The sequence below is a fragment of the Eretmochelys imbricata genome, chromosome 2, assembly GCF_965152235.1.
Source record: "Eretmochelys imbricata isolate rEreImb1 chromosome 2, rEreImb1.hap1, whole genome shotgun sequence".
NCBI classification, from domain to species: domain Eukaryota; kingdom Metazoa; phylum Chordata; order Testudines; family Cheloniidae; genus Eretmochelys; species Eretmochelys imbricata.
In genome coordinates this window covers 35,785,159-35,802,920 of record NC_135573.1, presented here as the reverse complement: position 1 = coordinate 35,802,920, position 17,762 = coordinate 35,785,159, and the positions used below count along the sequence as shown (strand labels likewise).

The window sequence follows — 17,762 nt, the reverse complement described above, 5'->3', positions numbered from 1 at the left end:
AACATGCCCATTTAAGCAATGGGCTTGAAATGCAGCAAGGGATGTTTAGGTTGGATAATAGGAAAAAATTCCTAACTGTCAGGGTAGTTAAGCACTGGAATAAATTTCTGAGAAAGGTTGTGGAATCATTGGATGATTTTAAAAGCCGGTTAGATAAACACCGTAGATAATACTTAGTTCTGTCTTGAGTGCAGAGGACTGGACTAGAAGACCTCTTGAGGTCCCTACCAGTCCTATGATTCTGTGAAACATGCATGATTGTAGTTTTCCTCAATTACTTATTTATGCCAAGGTAAATATATTAATTTTTGCAGGAACAAAGTCAGGTACAGTACATGGGCATATATTGTAATTGTATGGTATCTTCTTAATTAACAATACTATTTTCACATACTCAGATGTGGATATACCACCCATAATGCATGAGTAAATAACTTAGCACCTCCATATCTCAACATTCATCAAAGTCAGAGACAAGGTCTGGAAAATTTTATTTTTCAGAAAAGTATGAATGGAAATGATCTAGGGTAGAAATTCTTAGCCAGTTTTAACTATATCTATCACTCCAGCTGTGCAGTATATTGCTGATAATAAAGCTATATTTAAATACTTTTATGAAGGTTGCAAAATTAAGCTCTCAAAACTTAGGAAAAGACAGAATTGAGGTTATGCAACCTTCATTCTGCCCCATTGTGTGTATGCATTATGATACAGTCTTTATTTACATGATCACATACTACCTTTTCCAAAGGACCCAGCATTATTCAGTGCACAGAATGCACTGAGCTCACTAAATGAATTAGGGCTATGTGGTGAGTGAGGCAGAAATGTGTAGCAATGTGTCCTATTTACTGTAGAAGGTGTCGGAGGAGTGTAAAAAATAGGGCAGAGAAAGGATGATTTTGTGGTTAAAGCAGGTGAATGCTACTTAGGAGAACTTGATTCTCTCCCTGCCTCTGCCACACACTTTCTAGGTGAGTTACTGGAACCAGATTTTTGCTATGTGTTCCCCGTGTTCTGGGAACCCAACATGAGAAGGGCCTGATTTTCACAAGTGCTGAGCACTCACAATTGCAGCTAAAGTAATTGGCAGCTGTGAAACCTCTGGCCAGAGCTGGGACTCAGGAGACCCCTACGTCTAATCCTGACTCTGATAGTGACTCACTGTGTAGCTTTAAGCAGTTCACTGTGCCGCTCCATCTCGTTTCCCCATCTGCAATAGTTACCCAGCTACCTCTCAGGCAGGAGTGTTGTGAAGATTCATTTATTATTCATGTAAAACTGTAAAATGCTAAGTATTTGAAAAATTATGCACCATAATTGGTCAACACATGCAAATTTTGTTCTTATGCTCTTTGTACTCATCTGTGAAATAGTGATGATAATAGTTTTGTATCTCAAAGGAGAGTTGTGAATATAAATTAACATTTGTGAGGCACTCAGATACTTCACTGATGAGTACCATAGAAAACCCCTTAAGGAAATTAATAATTCCATAAAGAAAAGGAGTACTTGTGGCACCTTAGAGACTAACCAATTTATTTGAGCATGAGCTTTCGTGAGCTACAGCTCACTTCATCAGATACATACCGTGGAAACTGCAGCAGACTTTATATATACACTGAGAATATGAAACAATACCTCCTCCCACCCCACTGTCCTGCTGGTAATAGCTTATCTAAAGTAATCGTCAGGTTAGGCCATTTCCAGCACAAATCCAGGTTTTCTCACCCTCCACCCCCCCACACAAATTCACTCTCCTGCTGGTGATAGCCCATCCAAGGTGACAACTCTTTACACAATGTGCATGATAATGAAGTTAGGCCATTTCCTGCACAAATCCAGGTTCTCTCACTCCCTCACCCCCCTCCAAAAACCCACCCCCATACACACACAGATTCACTCTCCTGCTGGTAATAGCTCGTCCAAACTGACCACTCTCCAAGTTTAAATCCAAGTTAAACCAGAACATCTGGGGGGGGGGGAGGAAAAAACAAGAGGAAATAGGCTACCTTGCATAATGACTTAGCCACTCCCAGTCTCTATTTAAGCCTAAATTAATAGTATCCAATTTGCAAATGAATTCCAATTCAGCAGTTTCTCGCTGGAGTCTGGATTTGAAGTTTTTTTGTTTTAAGATAGCAACCTTCATGTCTGTGATTGCGTGACCAGAGAGATTGAAGTGTTCTCCGACTGGTTTATGAATGTTATAATTCTTGACATCTGATTTGTGTCCATTTATTCTTTTACGTAGAGACTGTCCAGTTTGACCAATGTACATGGCAGAGGGGCATTGCTGGCACATGTGTGGGGGGGTGGAGGGTGAGAAAACCTGGATTTGTGCTGGAAATGGCCTAACCTGACGATTACTTTAGATAAGCTATTACCAGCAGGACAGTGGGGTGGGAGGAGGTATTGTTTCATATTCTCAGTGTATATATAAAGTCTGCTGCAGTTTCCACGGTATGTATCTGATGAAGTGAGCTGTAGCTCACGAAAGCTCATGCTCAAATAAATTGGTTAGTCTCTAAGGTGCCACAAGTACTCCTTTTCTTTTTGCGAATACAGACTAACACGGCTGTTACTCTGAAACCAATAATTCCATATTCAGTGCAGAGTTTGGATGATGAGTACTACATTCGGTGTGGGGACACAACTTAATGATGAGAATAAACAAGAAATACTGAACAGTTGCCTGAGCACTGTCCATCCTGTGAACTGAATGAGGCAAGGATCCTGTGGACAAAATAGTATGTGATCATGTAATTAAAGACTGAACCATGATGAATAATAGATGGAACTTAGGTTGCATGGGCAACCTTACTTCTGGCATTTCATAACTTTTGAGAGCTTGATTTTGCAAATTTAATAACATTCTACTAAATTAGATTCTGTATGTAATTTCCTAGTGTTTTTGGTTTGTTGGTTTGTTTAAAAAAACAAATTAAGTACTGTGCAGTTGTAATACTTCCTTCAGGGTCATCAAGAGAAAGTGAACCCTAGCCTTTCAGCAATACAGCTTAAGCCTCTACTACTTGAATAAAGGAGTAATTGCAATGGCTAGAAGTTAGAGTAGGCTGTTATCCTCTTTGGACCAGCCACTACAGGAGGAAGTATAACATTTTGAAATAGTTAGTATACTGAAGTTGCTCCATTTTTCAGACATCATGGCCAACCATGGAGATTTTACAGGTCCTTTAGAAGAGGCAGTCCATCAAAGTGGATGAGAATTGGATCTGCTGTATTAAGGGATTAAGTAGATTCTATTCCCAACTTTGCCAACAATGATTTTATGTCACATTTCAGAGGGTGGTTGAAACAGGGACAGAACAAGAATAGGAGGAAGGAGGACCGGAGCTGGTTCTCTGCCTCCACAAAATACTCAGAGCTTCCCAAGCCTGAGCATGAGGCTGCACTGATTCCTGCCATCCCTGAAATGGGGAGCAGCATGATCTGCCACTGCTGGCACTTTCACTGACGCAAGGATGAACCTTCCAGAGTGTCTGCTACCACTCCTCCCCTACCGCATCCTAATCTCTCTCACACACAATGACTATTTGTTTTGTTTAAAAATATAACATTTAAATAATTCTGAATCATCCAGTCTTGCATATTACGAGCCTCTATAACTGCACACTCCTATTAGTTACTTTTGTCTTTCCTCTCCTACTTCACCCTAATGTTTGTTACACTCCTTTGGGTCCTGTTTTAAATTAGTTTGTAAGCTCTTCTGAGCAAGGATTGTGCCTTCCTACTGTACTTAGGTCAGTCAGAACCTCATTTTTAAGGCCTCCTCCAAAAGATGTATGCAAATTTACCACCTCAGTGTATCTAGCTCAGAAGAATATCGAACTGAGTTGACCCGATCATTTTTTGAACCTATGGTTCTAGTGAGTCTTGGTCTTTCCTTCCTAAGGCTTAGATCACCAAGTCATCTCCTTCAGTGGTTTTACTAGCAGTGTTATTTATTTTGCAAATTACAGTCAATTTAAAGTAACATCATTAATATGTTTTAGGCACTGTGATAGAAATTGGTGTAACTGATGAGAAATATCCTCGGAGTCTCTTTTTTTAACGTATCAGTCTGAGGCCAAGAAAAGACATGATGGCTAGTTCTCAAATAGAAAATAGTAAAGACATACTCCTCCCTGAGGAACTCCACTGACTTGAAGAGTTTTCATCCCACCCTTCCCCTGTGAGTACTGTGATTGACTCTTCAATCTCCTTTAAATTTCCTTTAAAAATAATAAAGGAGATCTTTTCTGAAAAAAAATATTTTGTTTCTTGTACAGAAACATTTAACTTCTTTCCACAACAGCTACTCAAGTTCTCTGCACTCAGGCTGTGTGTGGGTCAGAGATAAATGACAATAATATAACCCCCCTGGAAAGAATGGCTGCATACAGTGTCTCTCCAGAGGTAAGGGGTCAGATATGTGTAGGTCTTGCAGGTGGCACTGAAGGTGGCTTTTACACATTTGTCTACTTTGGCTGTACAGCCCCTGACTGTAGTACAACAATCATGAAAAACAGCCACCACCAGCAGTTTCTTTGGAACTATGGAGAGCAAGAATAAAGGGCATCAGGACAGACTCATAATGCAAGGTGGAGTATGACTAAGGCTTGCCAGTCTTCTTACCCCAGCATCCTCCTCATTCAGGTAGAATGGACAGTTTAGCCAATATGCTTGTTCCAGGAATAGCTGTGCTAGAAACTAAACTTGGAGGCTGTCCTTAAAGGCCTCAAATGCAATCTGTATTAGCTGATCCTGTGGAAACAGGTGGTAAACATAGGCTTTTCCTCAGTTATACCATAGGTTGGCCTACTCTTAGGAAGAGTTTTACTTTTGTTAAATATATGCTATTCATGGGATATGAATAAAAGTAGTGGCAAATACCCAGCCAGTCTCTCTCTTGAATCAGGAGGTAAGGCATAGAGTAAAATATTTTTTTCGGAACACAAAAGAAGTGATGGGGTTTTTTGGAGCGGGGGAGGAAGGGGTAGAAATAGAAGTGGAAACTGAATTAGTTAGAACACTTTGAAAAATTCAAGGAATCTTAATTCTTTGTTATTGCATGTAAGAGGAGTACAGAGCTGTTGATATGTCCTAGTTTTGCTATTTGAAACCAAACACTTTAAAAAAATGAGACCAAAAAAACTCTTGTAGAATGTTTGTTTTGAGAAGAGTATTATTTTAGTGAGTTTTAACACAAAGTTGCTATTATACGCTTTATAAAGCAAATTACAAGAAGGTTACCTCCTTTTCTACATTGTATGGAAATCAGGGTGGTAACTTATAGTAGTTTTGGCTAACATTTTATAAAGTAGGTACCTAAAGTTAGGTTGCTAAACCCATATTGAGCATCTCAATTAAATGGAAGTTGTGGGTACTCAGCACCTCAGAAAATCAGCCTCTTACCCTTTTATAAAACAAAATAGGCACCTAAATATGGATTCAGGGTCTAAGTTGACCACCATTACTATGGTTATACCATTTATTTTAGCCTAAAGATTTAGAAAAAATATGTTATATGATGTAAACAATATATATTTTTTATCTTTTGGGGTTGGAAAAGTGTTTCTTATCACAAAGAAGATTCGGGCATCTGTTGAGGAGGTTGCTTCTATTGGTTGGCCATAATTCATAATGCTGAAGTGCTTCTAGTTTATTTTTATTTTTTAATCTTTTTTTACATTTTAATCACTGTCATTTCCTTTGGAATTAAAAGTTTGTATTTTCTGCTTATCAGCATGATATTGATTAATATGATTCAACAACATTCATAAAGAAAAGTCGCACCCACCTATCTAATGCTGTATGTTTGTATAAGTCTGGGAGGAAAAAAAACATTTGTTTTGCAGTAGCTAGTGATAGGAAAGAACCATTGTGGTCATCTAGTCCTCCTGTATAACACAGGCCAGAGAATTTTCCCCCAAATGATTCCTAGGGCACATCTTTTAGAAAACGTCCAAGCTTGATTTAACAATTGCCAGTGATTGAGAATCCACCACAACCCTTGGAAAACATGGAGTACTGTGTACTGGCATGAGTTGGGATAGTCATAGTAGGTGTTTTGGTAATATGTGTTTTATTTGCTATTGGTAAATGGTCTGACATTCCCAGAATGTTTTTAATTGATATATTAATATAAAGTCAATCTAAAAAAGAAATAAAACAGAGCATTTCAGGGATTCATTCATATTCACCAAGTACAATATATACAAACAGCTCAGACATTTTAACCAGCTTCTTATTCTTTTCTTTGACAGTTGCACTCATTGCTATAGTCTAGATCTACCCATTTATAGAAAATCAAAACTTCGTTAATATCAAAGAATGCAATTTTCCAAACACAAGTTTTCTATAACAATATATATTCATCAACTCATCAACATTTAAAAAGCAACAAAATAGTTAAAAATTAGTGTCATTTGTTTTTTACTACATGAAAATAAACATCGGATGCATAGAATGGAACATATAGTAAGATATATATATATATACATACAGAGAACATGAAAAGGTGGAGCAAGAGGCTAATTAATTAAGATGAGCTATTATCAGCAGGAGAAAAAAACTTTTGTAGTGATAATCAAGATGGCCCATTTAGACAGTTGACAAGAGGGTGTGAGGATACTTAACATGGGGAAATAGATTCAATCTGTGTAATGACCCAGCCACTCCCAGTCTCTATTCAAACCCAAGTTAGTGGTGTCTAGTTTGCATATTAATTTAAGCTCAGCAGTTTCTCATTGGAGTCTGTTTTTGAAGCTTTTCTGTTGCAAAATTGCCACCTTTAAATCTGTTACTGCGTGGCCAGAGAGGTTGAAGTGTTCTCCTACCAGTTTTTGAATGTTATGATTCCTGATGTCAGATTTGTGTCCATTTATTCTTCTGTGTAGAGACTGTCCGGTTTGGCCAATGTATGTGGCAGAGGAGCATTATTGGCAATGATGGCATATATCCCATTGGTAGATGTGCAGGTGAACGAGCCCCTGATGGCGTGGCTAATGTGATTAGGTCTTATGATGGTGTCACTTGAATAAATATGTGGACAGAGTTGGCATCGGGCTTTGTTGCAAGGATAGGTTCCTGGGTTAGTGTTTTTGTTGTGTGGTGTGGTGGTTGCTGGAGAGTATTTGCTTCAGGTTGGGGGGCTGTCTGTAAGCAAGGACTGGTCTGTCTCCCAAGATCTGTGAGAGTGAGGGATCCCATGGGTTCCCTCCAGTAAATCTCTAATAAGGGTGCAAAAATGTACATGCTAGTATGCAGTGAATAACCTTCGGTATGTAGAACACTTTACTTGGTTGGTTAACAAAAGTCATGAATTTAAATGAATTTGATGGATTTTACTCCTTTAATGCATGATTCCTATTACTTTTAATATTATTTTCTGCATTCTTTCTCTCCTTTTGTTTTTGGTTTACACATTGCTTTCATTTGTTTATAGAAGAAAAGAAAGCAGATCCAGAGAATGGGAATGCAGGTAGGGCAGCTTATTAAAAATCTCTCATCCTTAGACGATGTACAACTACAATATTTAGCCAGAACGTGTATTATACAGCTGGTATACAGTGTTGTATTTCCTCTGATTAATACAAAATCAGGAGTAGAAAACATAACCACCACCCTGCAGCGTGTTCTCAGGACTGCTCTAAATTGCGGCCATGTTCCAGCACCTCCAAGCAGCCATTCTGCAGCCTGGCATGCTGAATTTTAGCAGCACTACAGCCACGCCTGCTTCCCCATGACACATGTTCTCTGCCAGGGTTGGGAAGGAGGTACACAGTGCCAGCTATTTTGGCTCTTCACCAACCATGTTGGATCTGTTACGTATAGAATATTATCTATTAATAAAATTCTGAGACGAGGTTCCAAGCATAAGAAAATTGTTGGAGCTATCAGCTCCGTCTGTTTGGGACCTTAGCCTATAATAGCTTACATGGAGCTGATTCATGCCCAATACTGCAGGCTATGTTCAGAAGTAACAGCTCAGATGATAGATGCTTCTCTCCCTACACAAAACTTTCTACACCTGTAGATCTTGACACTCTAGCCACACCTTTTCTCTACTGTATTCCCACACATTGGGTCACTAATGAACTTAGCCTATAGCTCTCAGTGACCCCTGCAGAGCCTTTATATGTGTCAGTTCTATGCACAACGGAATCACACCTGATCTGCTGCATCATGAACTTCCTACCACCCCCAGGATTTCCCCTTTGTGCATCCAATTTATTTGTTGAAGATGTTTTAATATGAGATAAAAATATATTATAAGAAGTCAGATTTTGATTAATGCAATCTTATAACAGTCCTGAAGAACCTACATTTTGTGAATTTTGGTTAATTTTTTTCTCCATGTTACTGGTCTGAATTTTTTAAAATATATTTCTTCTTATTGAGAGCACAGTGAGCCAACTTTGGCTTTTTGTTTTTGACATATGGGCGATTCAGCCATCCTGAATTCCCTTCCTGTTCCCAACCAGGATATGTATCAAAATGGCTGTCAGTTCTCACCATCTTCCCTCTTGCTGTGATTCAGAAATAGGGAGCAGTGTAAAGTTGTAGAGTTTTCATTGATTTACTAGTAGGGTTGAAGATTTCTTGGAAGAAGGAATTCAAAAATTCAATAATAATGCTAAAACTTAAGGGAGGATCTATAAACAATGTAGGTCTCCAAAGTTCTCTCTGCAATAAACAGAAAGTATCCCAGCATAATTAAATCAACTGTGAGTCTATAAATTGGGCTAAATATGAATATAACAAAAAACAAAAATCTTTAACATATGTTTATATTAATAATCTTACTTATTCAAGTAAATTAGGAGTGACATTCACCCTGAAGATTCAGTTGAGGGTGCTATATATGGACATGTCTACACTAGAAATACTTCAGCAACAGAGTTGCAGCTGCACTACCGCGGTATAGACATGTACTGCAGCAACAGAAGAGATTCTTCTGCCACTGTAATAAAGGGCTTTAGTGAAGTATTGCGCCTTGAGCAGGGTCTCTGCATGTGGCTGATATTTGCTATAGGTGCAAGACCTGTATCACAGTAGAGGGGGTAGAACTGGAGCTATGCAAAGTATCAGCTTTCACTTTGCCACATGTATAAAAACAGATATTCTCACAACTATTTGTGAGATTTTCCATATACAAGAGTTAATATTTCTCCATTTCTTACAATTTCCTCAGCTTTTCATGACAAAAATGACAGAATATGAACTTTCCAAGTTTAACAGAAATGATTATTTCATACCAGGGCAAAACCAAAATGCTTATATTTTACCCTTCATCCCTTTCTCTTTTCATTAAAAACACCAAAAGTATGGATTAATCTTCAAAATATTCTGTTTTCATGGAAATCTATTTTTTTATCTATGGGTTGGAGTATTTTCATTCATCTTTAGTGACACTGTTGTGTTATTTCTGTCATTGAAAAGAAGAAAAATATTCCAAGTAAGGATTCATTTAGCTGTGCTTTTTAGAAGCTATCGAGAAATTCAACTATCTTTCAATCTATTAATCAAAGCACTTGCATCTCCCTTTCAGAGTAGGAAATAAAATAATTATTGAAAAATAAAGTTAATCGCTATCAAAAGCACTTTAATTAAATAGAAAATTACCAAAGAATCAGTGTGGTCCCTTGATGCTTGCCAACTATTAGTTCAAGTTTATACAGTAGCTGATTTAAACGTGGGATACATTAGATTTATCTTCTTTTAGGATTTTTCACTGTATGCTTTATTTATTAGCTGCCTCTATCCCTGTAACAGCATTTTCTTCTTGTTCATTCATTTCCCCCATTGATTTTCATTCCAGTTAGTATTTGGGATGTACTGTTTTCATTTAGGTTATTTTAGGGTTTTTTAAGGAAAAGCAGAGACCATAAGGGCATGCTGCTGATAGTGCATCACATTTATTTTTTCTTTTCCACACCCTTCCTCACCCACAATTTCCTGTTAGAGTTGCAGGTTTTGTGGGTACCAACTAGTGCCATCAGTAGAACTATCGCTAGAGGATATTCAAAGCATAGTTCAGAGGGCCTGCACATAGACCTGTTTTACCACTTAGATTTCTCCTTAAGACCCATGTTTAGGGTTTGTGTGTGACTTCAGTGGTACCAGGGAAATAAAGTTAGGCTCCCCCCCAATCCTATATTTAGGTGCCTAAATAAAAGGACAGATTTTCAATAATGCTGAATACACAGCAGCTTCCATTCAGAAATGAAATTTTCCTTTGCAAATCTTCATCTTCCTCAGAAAAATGTATAGTATGCGAAATATGTCAGTCAAAATTAATGTGACTTAGCCACAATACTGTATGAAAAGTAATGCTATTAGTTACATTGCTTCAGCTAGAAACTTTGGGCCTGATTCTCCACTCCCTTGTTTTTGTTTACAATGGTATAACTCAATTGACTGCAATGGAGTTATTCCTGATTTACATCAGAATAAGTGGGAGAAGAATCAGACCATTTATGTACCCAGTAAATATCTATATTTTGCTTGATTGGAGAGATGCCCTTTTTGCTTGGACATTTGCCTACCATTTTGTTTGGGGGCTGCTACCTTCCACCTCCAGTGTTCTCTCTCACACATTTGTTTTGGTACTTTCTTTTGGCACTTTTAGTAGTTTCAGACACTGCAGGTTGGCTGAAAAGGGCTGCTGCCTGAGTGACATAGCAAGCATCCTTTTCCCAACTGAGGCTAACCTTAGAGACTAACCAATTTATTTGAGCATAAGCTAAGCTGTAGCTGTAGCTCACGAAAGCTTATGCTCAAATAAATTGGTTAGTCTCTAAGGTGCCACAAGTACTCCTTTTTAAAAAAAAAAAAATTGTTATGAATATATTAAATTATGGTAAATCAAAGCTATGCCAACCAATCAGATTATTTCCAGTGATCCTTGTTTACTGATAGAAACTAAAATCAATCATTTCATATAAAAGAGCTAAAATCACCATAATATCACAAGATCAATATCTCCTTTGGAAATAAACATGTTGCCTTTGCATTACTCTTTATTTTCTTTAAATAAAAGTCTTGATTTCTTCTATAGCAGCAATAAATTATTCAGTGAAACATTCTATTCCATTTATATTCTCTCCTCATTTGAAAGTTTTCTTCATATTAACTGTGGAGAATAAAATATTTGTCAAGGTACAGTTAAATACTTTATTCTTTACTACTATTTCTTGCAATTATGGCTTTTCTCCCAAGTTTTCCACAAAAGGATAATTTTGACATGTTTTTAATTTACCTGGAAACACAGATACAGTAATTTAAGCAAAAGTCAGATTATATCCCTTCTGTAAGAAGTTGTATGAGCACCACTTTAAACTCAGGATTCAAAATTAATTGATTATTTATTTATTTATTTTATTTAACAGGTGGTATGGATGTAGAAGAAAGAAATCGTCAAATGAAAATAAGCAAGTACAAACAGGCAGCAGGATCAGACTCCAGGCTGGAGCAAGATTATCATTCTAAGGCAAGGGAGTTTTGTTTTGAAAAACAGCAAAATATGCTAATCTGAAACATTTGATATTCTTTTAGGGTGATGTGGACAAGTGACCTTACATGGGGTTCTTGCATGTCTGTTGCAAAGTAATTAAAATAAGTGCAGCAACCATACAAACCCTTATAATATAGAACATCCTTGATTACTAAAGTTTAAGATATAGGAGTTAATTGATTAAATGTAGTGTTCATCTGCTTCAAAAAATGAGAAATGACCATTTAGTTGTCTAGTGGAATGAGCAATTAAGACCCAAGTTTAGAAAAGATAAAGAGGGAGCAATAGACTCAGGGCTTGTCTACACTTACCAGGGGATCAACGAGCAGAGATTGATGCCTCAACGGTCAATTTAACAGGTCTAGTGAAGATCTGCTAAATCGGCCGCAGATCACTCTCCCGTCGACTCCTGTGCTCCACCAGATCAGGAAGAGTAGGGGAGTCGACGGGAGAGCATCGCGTAGTGTGGACCCCAGGGTAAGTAGATCCATGCTATTCATGTAACTCAAATTGCGTAGCATAGATTGAATTTCTCCTGAGGTGTAGATAAGGCCTCAGGAAGTACCTAGAGTCCTAATTCAGAATGAGATCCGCTAAAACCTGTGCCTGAATTCCATGCTATGGAGCAAATAGTCATATAGACCTCCAAACATTTTTTGTTATTGTTTTCTTGGCCTTCTAAAGACTTCTGCAGCACAGACATAATCGTTTTTATTTATTCTGGTAGTGAAAGTTTAGCCTTTGGATAGATAACCTTACCAGTCAAATCAGTACACAAGATTCCAACGTAATTGTGGCAATTTGCAAGTAATCAGGTTGGCCATGTAGCAATGCAGTTCTAAATTTATGATCCAAATTTCCTGTTATCTGGAACTGGGTCATGTCATCTATTATATGTTAATTGAATTGAAAATATCTTGATTATTTTAAAATTCCATTATACAAAATAATTAAGTGACCTCTCTGAGACCTGATAAATCAATTTGAGACTGTAAATGGTAAACATAAGACTTCTTAGCTATAAAATCTTGCTGAGGAGAAAAACTCTGTTGCAGACATTGTATGTTAATTGTGCAGTTCATTACTCAAAGTAATGAGGAAGATAAGGTAAAACTAGGTTATCTAATATATGAAAATAAAGAAGCCATTAATTGTATTAAGTGCTATTAGTTTTGCAGAGAATTCTGGTTAATTTAGTGAATTGCTTTCTAATAACATAATTCCTCATAGTAAAAAATGTACATGATATTGTGGGAGTATTACATGAAAGCCTCATGAGAAGTCCTAGACAAAATGGAAAAGTCTATTATTGAAAAGATTTAGAATTCATTGGAACAAATGGGCAAACTATATAGTTATGCTCTGAACATTTAGACCAGTAGATGTATTGTATGACTTAAGGATGTGTTCACTCATAGTACTTAATGTAATGTAATAACATGTATAAGGGGGTTTGGGTCAGGAAATGTTTTCATGTTTATTTTATATGGAAACATCACTCTTACGTTTATCAGTTATATCCTTTCTTGAAGGGCATTATCTTTTCTTGTACAGGAATGGACTTGGTGCTGTGACCAGACTTCCCCATAAATAACTGCTATGATTCTATGTACCATGTAAGGATGGTGAATATATAAATAGATCTGCAGTTATTCAGCCAATTCAGTTGCTCCCTCACTGTTTGATTCTGTCCCCTTGATTCTGTGTAGTTCCTGACTCCGTAAGAAAGCATTGGGACTACACACGCAGAAAGGTGCATCTTTAGGCCCTCAAAAGTGTTTTTCAAAGGAAACCACATAGAACACAGTAGCTCCAAAGAAACACTTCTTCCCCTTGACCCCACCATCTCATAATTTCTGCTGTCTCCCCCTGTATATGAGTTTATCTTCATCATTTTCCTCCTGCGTTGAGGATGGGAAGTCTGATATTGGATTGATTTTTGAAAATAATCACTTCTTAATTATGCAAACTATCTCTAGAAGTATACTTTCAGATTTATTTCCCTGCCAGGATCCACTTTATCATTGCAAAGGAAATGATTTGCCTTACCAGTTAGCCCAGGAAGACAGACAATGGCACATTCACAAGCATCACTGAGTGTGCATCAATAGAATCTCATAGAATCCCTAAGATCTTATAAAGTCATACCCAGAGAATTCAGTCTTCACTTTCTCACCATTTCCCTGTTGGTTCCATTTTTCTTAATTAAATATTAATATTACATAGAGTTAGGAAAATAAATAAATACATATGATATACCTGGTTTTTACCAAGTATCTTTTATATTGATGAACTGATCTGGGTATGTCAGATACTAACTGAAACCTCCTAGTCTATATCTATTGCAAGTGGCTTTGATTTTCTAAATTTGTCAACTAGCATAAGGTCAAGTGTGCTGTTTTCTGGGAAGACAATTTGTTTACTGCAGCCCCTCACCTGAGAACAAGTTTCTTTAACTAAGCTGTAGATGGCATGCAAGTGGAGTTTAGCAGGTGGAATTTTCTGTTGTATCTCCATTCTATTTTTTCTTTTGGTGGAAATAAACATAATTACTATTTGCTGAGGGGAAATAACCCTCCTATTATGATTGCTAAGGAAGTGGAAAGGTGTACCAACAACAACAGGACTAGCCATATTGGATTAGACGAATGGTCTATCTAGTATTGTTCCATCGCTGCCAGCTGCCAGTAACAGATGCTTCAGAGGAAGCTACAACCCCTCCGCCCCAAATAGATAATTATGCAATAATAAGTCTGTGGAAGAAGATTTTTCCTAACTCCAGGGCTTTTAGCTGTTGGCTGAAGTATGAAGTTGACTTTTCTTTATAAAATTTTCTTTTAGCTGGTGTGAGTGCAGATGATCTATCTATCTATCTATCTATCTATCTATCTATCTATCTATCTATCTATCTTTTTTTCCAGTGTTGTTGCAGCCTTAAAGTCAAGGGTGACCTCTGGTATGCTTTTCAGCAGGCATGTAGGATCTTTTATTATTTTATATGCTTTCTCTTTAACACTTTTTCCTTAAGAATAAATGTGCTTGCCCAAGCTGTGTGGTAACTTGTAACTGCTGGCAATACATTGGTCATAGCCCTGAGAAAGAAATCAAACCGCAGGAGCTGGCTTTTTAGGCAGACCAGCTGGCTGGGGATGTCACATTAAGATAGGGAGCTGTGCAGACTTCAAATCCCCAGGGAAGAAAGGAGTGAGACGTGGGGCTCTGCCCAGGAGAAGTGATGCCTGGGAGCTGGAAACCTTTAAGTGGTTGCACTGGAGGGACCATGGAGGAGGAAATATAAGTGTAGTTACCCTGAAACTGTGACACTTACTACCACAGGACAGTATTGAAATAAAATGCTTAGTAGAATTCAAAAAAGGTTTAGACGTATGAGTAACCATGCTCTGTACTGCCTCTGGTCCCCTGGTCAGGGTAGTCAGAGAGATTATTTCCCTGGCCTGTGCTACAAGACTCAGAGAATTTCCCTTCAAGTCATTAGGTCTCCTTACTCCCCTGGAGTAGGATGCTGTCTGTCACACACACACCACATACACACCCTCCTCAGATACTGGTTTGCATACACTGGGGAGATAACTTGATTTATCTTGGATACTGTCAGAGGGGATACACCTCCCACTCCTTCCTGTGAGCTACTCTATTTGCATTTTGGCTAACACAGTCTCTTGTAGATCTGGAGCTAACTGAGAAGGTCTGATTCACCCCGTCTGCTTTTAAAGCCATAAAATCATTCCACAAAAGCAAATACTATGGAATATTGACAATACACCTACAACCAGCAGCCCTGACTGTTCTTGGATCTAATGGAATCTGTGCTGTAGGTAGAGCAAACACTTTTACACTAGCAACTTTAACCTGGATTTCACATGCTGGGAGTATTTGATGGGGTTTATGGCATGGAGCTTAACTATAGTCTTAGCAGTCCCAGTATCTCTCCATCAAATGAATGTCTCCCCACTGACTACCACCTTCTACTCCCACTGCCAGTCTGATGGATCTGCACCCAGGTGGTGGGTGGTGGTTTGGGATCTGAGTGGCTCAGTAAGAACTTTGGTATTGTGGAACAGCACCACAGTTCCACACAAGTGTTCCAACAGTTATCTTCCAAGATAACAGCCACTGGCTATACAGTGCTCTACAGATCTCTACAATGCTTACGTGGTTTATGGTATTTTCACTTAGAGTATTCCTAGGTCCAGTATACTCTATCACAAGGACTTGTTACCTAGAAAGAGGACTATAGTGTTTTGAACCAATAGAAGAGAAGGTAAATGGAGAAGAGGGAAAGGTCAAGATAGGGCCATTGAGACATTCTATAACAAAAGAGAAGTTTAATCCTTTGTTATTATTGAGAAAGAAGAGGCTGGATTCAAAATAGAAAGAAAGGAGGAAAAATTCTTCATGTTCATGGAACTCAAATTCTTAGTATAGAGAACAATCTTTTATTAGATTGATGATATTACTGATGTATATATTTTAACAAAAACCCTCTATATATTGAATTTTGTATGACTCTGTAATTCAGTTTAATCTGTAAAAACAATCCAAGTCTCACAATTGCTAAATATTGAGTGCAAAATACATATATAACCAGGAATGCGCTGTATTTGATTTGGGAGAAAGGTAGTAAAAAAGCTAAGGCCATATTTACTTTGTGATCCAATTAGAATTTATAAGGTAACTGGGTGAAGCCAAATTAAATTGTGGACAAAATACTTCCTTGGAATACCTGGGTTTCAGTATGACACTTCCCTTTGAGTGAACATTCAATGAGGAACAGAGTTAGTGAGTGTGTGAGTGTGTGTCACACACACATACACACACATTACTGGTTCTCTTTAGCTGCCAGTCTGGCCACAATTTGTTCTTTCATCCCAGTCTCTGGAAATGTCGTTCTTATCTATTTTTTGTGCACTGCTTGAGATATTTGCTTCAGTGATTCTTTTGTCTTTGCTGCCCTTCTGATTTGTACCATTATAATCTATTAAAACATTTGATTAAATGCTGTACCAGAGAAGAGTTTGTCACCTCTCTTTGTTGTTCAGTATTTTGCATATCTTGCAAATGGCAGCCATAAGAACCACAGAAACTACTTTTAGAGTATTGAAAACATTCTTTGCCTTTAAGTCCTCAGAGCTGGAGGGGAGAAAGAACACTCAATCAAAGGAGTAGTTTAAGACTCTTGCTCCCATCACCACATACCATACCAAGAGTTGGTGATTTGTGGCCTGTGTTCCAGAGACTGGTAGCACCTTCTGCAGATGTGTGGGCTCAATCCTCCAGGCTGTCAGGAACTTTAGGCTGGGATTTTCAAGGGCACCTAAGGGAGTTAGGCACCAAATTCCAATGAATTCAATGGAATTTGGAAATGTATCACCCTTAGGGGCTTGTCTACACAGTGTGCTAGACCACACCAGTGAGGTTTAAATATTTAGTCTGCACCAGCATGTTGCACACTAACTTGCTCTTGTGGACCCTGCTGGCATGCACTAAAAGTTCCCTTGTGCCTATTAATGTATTCCGATTTCAAACACACACAAGGGAACTTTTAATATATTGCAGCAGGATCCACATGGGCCAGATAATGCTTGGGATGCTGGTGCAGACTAAGGCACCATGTAAACATGTAAGTCCTTAGACGCCTTTTAAAATTCCAAACTTAAGGAGTAAACTTCTAAGTATATGGACTGAGCTCGAAAGGGCTAAATAATTCAAATGGAGCCATGCAGTGGTTCATTAAAGAATAATTGAGAGGGGGAAAAATTGACACTGATAACACAACACATAATTACCCTGTGGAACTCATAGCTACAGGAAAGCTACATTGCTAGTAGGATTCATAATAAGATTAGACATTTAGATGAATGAGAACATCCACAGTTACATTGTATGAAGTATGTTTAGAAGGGATATAATAAACCCTTATGCTTCAGAACATAAGCCAACCACTTATTAGGATTAGGAAGGAACTTTCCCCATGAGTAGGCTATTTGGTAACTGTCCATTACAAGGTTTCTTGTAACTTCCTGTGAAGTATCTGGTCCCACTGTCAGGCATGGTACTGGACTAGATGCACCATGGCTCTGATCCAGTGTGGCAATTCCTATGTCCCCCATCAAGTCTGTGAGCACTAAAGGTACTCAACACAATTGTTTTGATTCTTGATATATATTAGGACTTTTAATTGGTTGATGACAAATGGCATGTGATAACATCAATAGAGCAA

At 37.9% G+C, this 17,762-nt stretch overlaps 1 protein-coding gene across 37 annotated transcripts in view; it reads left to right on the top strand.

The window, feature by feature from the left end:
• RIMS2 (regulating synaptic membrane exocytosis 2) overlaps positions 1-17,762 on the top strand; it is a 740,891-nt gene that overhangs the window by 606,369 nt on the left and 116,760 nt on the right. For 15 of the 37 annotated variants that reach the window (XM_077808869.1, XM_077808868.1, XM_077808874.1 and 12 more), the window contains one exon: positions 11,397-11,497. The exons of 21 other annotated variants lie outside the window; for them this stretch is intronic. In XM_077808869.1, coding sequence (XP_077664995.1) covers positions 11,397-11,497 — 101 coding nt within the window. Of the gene's footprint in view, positions 1-7,450; positions 7,487-11,396; positions 11,498-17,762 lie in introns of all 37 variants that reach the window. One more of the 37 variants, XM_077808870.1, reaches the window with a different exon arrangement.